Below are 3,814 nucleotides of genomic sequence, written 5' to 3'. Positions count from 1 at the left end.
AGCTTTACCAAATACAATGCTCTTAGTTTTAGAGATGTTCAGGGCCAGTTTAATACTGGCCACTCATTTCAAAACTGACTGCAAATCCATGTTAAGGGTTTCAGTGACTTCATTATCGGTGGTTGCTGACACGCATATGGTGAAATCATCAGCACACATGGACACACAGGCTTTGTTTAATGCCAGTGGTATGTCATTAGTACAAATAGAAAAGAGTAGAGGGCCTAGAGAACTGCCCTGTGGTACACCACACTTTACATGTTTAACATTATTATAGAAGCTTCCATTAAAGAAAACCCTTTGGACTATTAGATGGATAGCTCTGCATCCACAATTTGGCAGACGTTGAAAAGCCATAACCACTACGTTTTTTTTCAACATGTTATGGCCAATAATATCAAAGGCTGCACTGAATTCTAACAATACAGCTCCCACAATCTTATTATTAACAATATCTTTCAACCAATCATCAGTCATTTGTGTCAGTGCAGTACATGTTATAAGCATACTGAAAGTATGTTGTTAATTTGTTTACAGAGAAATAGCATTGTATTTTGTCAACCACAATTGTTTTCCCTGACAGTTTGCTATGAGCTGGCAGCAAGCTGATTGGTCGGCTGTTAGAGCCAGTAAAGGCCTCTTTACAACTCTTGGGTAGCGGAATGACTTTGGCTTCCCAGTGCATGGGTGCTTGTGTCAATGAAACAAGAGGCCCTAAACACAGTTGTGTTATGTTCACTATGTGGGTTAGTTATTGAAAAAGTGTCCTAGAATGTTACAATATGATATGTTTTTTGGGTCGTCTGTATTCATATAGCTGTCGTAGGTCTGAAATCTGCAGTGGGAGCAGTAATGTTACGGTTCAGAAAATACAGTCAGTAAAATGAGAAGAGATTCACTTAGAAAACCACTTACCAGGCATGGCTCTTCTGCTGATTTCGGTCAAATCTCCTGAAATCAGAAAATAAAAACGTCACAAAGAAATGTCAGATAGCACAGCAATCCCTCATGAATTTGATCATTGGCAACATTAAGCCAATAAACACTTGAAGTTTGCAACAGGTGTAGACCTTACAGTGAAATGCTTACTTACAAGCCCCTAAACAACAATGCAGTTTAAATAATGATATATATATACTGTACATACACTGAGTATACAAACATTAGGAACACCTTCCAAATATTGAGTTTCACCCCCACCTTTTGCCCTCAGAACAGACTCAATTCATCAGGTCTGGACTCTACAAGATGTTCGAAAGCGTTCCACAGGGACACTGGCCCATGTTGACCCCAATGCTTCCCACAGTTGTGTCAAATTGGCTGGATGTCCTTTAGGTGGTGGACCATTCTTGATACACACAGGAAACTGTTGAGCGTCACAAAAAACTTCAGCGTTGCAGTTCTTGACACAAACTGGTGCGCCTGGCAACCATTACCGTACACAGTTACCGTACACAGTTCTTAAATCTATTTTCTTTCCCATCTACCCTTTGAGTGGCACTCAACACGTCTCAATTAGCTTGAGTCTTAAACATTCTTCTTTAGCCTGTCTCCCCCTTCATCTACACTGAGTGGATTTAATAAGACATCATTAAGGGTTAATAGATTTCACCTGGTCAGTCCATGCTCCATTTAGCAGGAGATTTTAATCCAAAGCAACTCAGTCATCCATACATATATTTTACGTAGAGGTGATAATGGGAATCGAACCCACTATCTTGGCATTGAAAGCGCCATGTTCTACTAAACTGAACTACAGAGGACCATGTTCTACTAACTGAACTACAGAGGACCGTGTTCTACTAACTGAACTACAGAGGACCGTGTTCTACTAACTGAACTACAGAGAACCGTGTTCTACTAACTGAACTACAGAGGACCGTGTTCTACTAACTGAACTACAGAGGACTGTGTTCTACTAACTGAACTACAGAGGACATTGTTCTACTAACTGAACTACAGAGGACCATGTCCTACTAACTGAACTACAGAGGACCGTGTTCTACTAACTGAACTACAGAGGACCGTGTTCTACTAACTGAACTACAGAGGACCGTGTTCTACTAACTGAACTACAGAGGACATTGTTCTACTAACTGAACTACAGAGGACCATGTCCTACTAACTGAACTACAGAGGACCGTGTTCTACTAACTGAACTACAGAGGACCGTGTTCTACTAACTGAACTACAGAGAACCGTGTTCTACTAACTGAACTACAGAGGACCATGTTCTACTAACTGAACTACAGAGGACTATGTTCTACTAACTGAACTACAGAGGACCATGTTCTACTAACTGAACTACAGAGGACTATGTTCTACTAACTGAACTACAGAGAACCATGTTCTACTAACTGAACTACAGAGGACCATGTTCTACTAACTGAACTACAGAGGACCATGTTCTACTAACTGAACTACAGAGGACCATGTTCTACTAACTGAACTACAGAGAACCATGTTCTACTAACTGAACTACAGAGGACCATGTTCTACTAACTGAACTACAGAGGACCATGTTCTACTAACTGAACTACAGAGAACTACATGTTCTACTAACTGAACTACAGAAGGACCATGTTCTACTAACTGAACTACAGAGAACCATGTTCTACTAACTGAACTACAGAGGACCATGTTCTACTAACTGAACTACAGAGGACCATGTTCTACTAACTGAACTACAGAGGACCATGTTCCAACTGAACTACAGAGAACCATGTTCTACTAACTGAACCATGTTCTACAGAACTACAGAACCATGTTCTACTAACTGAACTACAGAGGACCATGTTCTACTAACTGAACTACAGAGAACCATGTTCTACTAACTGAAATACAGAGAACCATGTTCTACTAACTGAACTAGAGAGAACCATGTTCTACTAACTGAACTACAGAGGACCATGTTCTACTAACTGAACTACAGAGGACCAAAAGTGAAATAAACAAGAAAACATGTACAGTAAACACTCACAAATGTTCCACACTCAGTTCAGACAACCAGGGGCTTTAAAATAGATTGTCTCCCAATTCAAAAATGAGCTGGGTTGATATATCACTCCATTACACACAAACACTCACCGATCTGCAGTATCACTCCAACAGCCACCAGTAGCAGGGACCCTAGCAGAGATGCCAGCAGCCAGACAGCCAACTTCCAGCCTCCACACGGCCTGCACACACACTCCTTTACACGCTGGCATCGCATGGCTCTCTGTCTCTCTCGCTGTCTGACTGACGATCCCATCAGTCTGGTGGAGCACACACACAATCTATCAGTGCACTGGACCCTCTGTCTGTCTCTCCCTCTCTCTCTCTCTGTCTCTGTGTCTCTCTCTCTCTCTGTCTCCATGTCTCTCTCTGTCTCTCTTTCTGTCTCCGTCTATCTCTCTCTCTCTCTGTCTCTCTCTCTCTGTCTCTCTCTTTGTCTCCGTCTCCCTCTCCGTCTCCCTCTCTCTCTCTGTCTCCTTGTCTCTCTCTGTCTAGGTTTCTGTCTCTCTTTCTGTCTCTCTCCGACTCGCTCTGACTCTCTCTCTGACTCTGTCTCTGACTGTCTCTCTTTCTGTCTGTCTCTGTCTCTCTCTGTCTCTCTGACTTCATCTCTCTCTGTCTCTCTGACTTCATCTCTCTCTCTGTCTCTCTCTCTCTGTAACTCTCGCTGTCTCTCTCTCTCTGTCTCTCTCTCTGTAACTCTCTGTCTCTCTCTGTCTCTCTCTGTCTCTCTGACTTCATCTCTCTCTCTGTCTCTCTGACTTCATCTCTCTCTCTGTCTCTCTCTGTAACTCTCGCTGTCTCTCTCTCTCTGTCT

At 42.4% G+C, this 3,814-nt stretch overlaps 1 protein-coding gene across 1 annotated transcript in view; it reads right to left on the bottom strand.

Annotated features, from left to right (window-relative positions):
- LOC135529132 (scavenger receptor cysteine-rich domain-containing group B protein-like) overlaps positions 1-3,214 on the bottom strand; it is a 27,435-nt gene extending 24,221 nt beyond the window's left edge. Inside the window, exons 1-2 of the mRNA XM_064958013.1 lie at positions 3,088-3,214; positions 916-951 (exon numbers count right to left, since the gene is read on the bottom strand). Coding sequence (XP_064814085.1) covers positions 916-951; positions 3,088-3,214 — 163 coding nt within the window. The remainder of the gene's footprint in view (positions 1-915; positions 952-3,087) is intronic.
- Positions 3,215-3,814: the final 600 nt, after the last annotated feature.

Source organism: Oncorhynchus masou, unplaced genomic scaffold (genome assembly GCF_036934945.1).
Source record: "Oncorhynchus masou masou isolate Uvic2021 unplaced genomic scaffold, UVic_Omas_1.1 unplaced_scaffold_1103, whole genome shotgun sequence".
Taxonomy (NCBI): Eukaryota; Metazoa; Chordata; class Actinopteri; order Salmoniformes; family Salmonidae; genus Oncorhynchus; species Oncorhynchus masou.
Note: the sequence above shows the minus strand (reverse complement) of the source record. Positions and strands in the feature narration are given on the sequence as shown.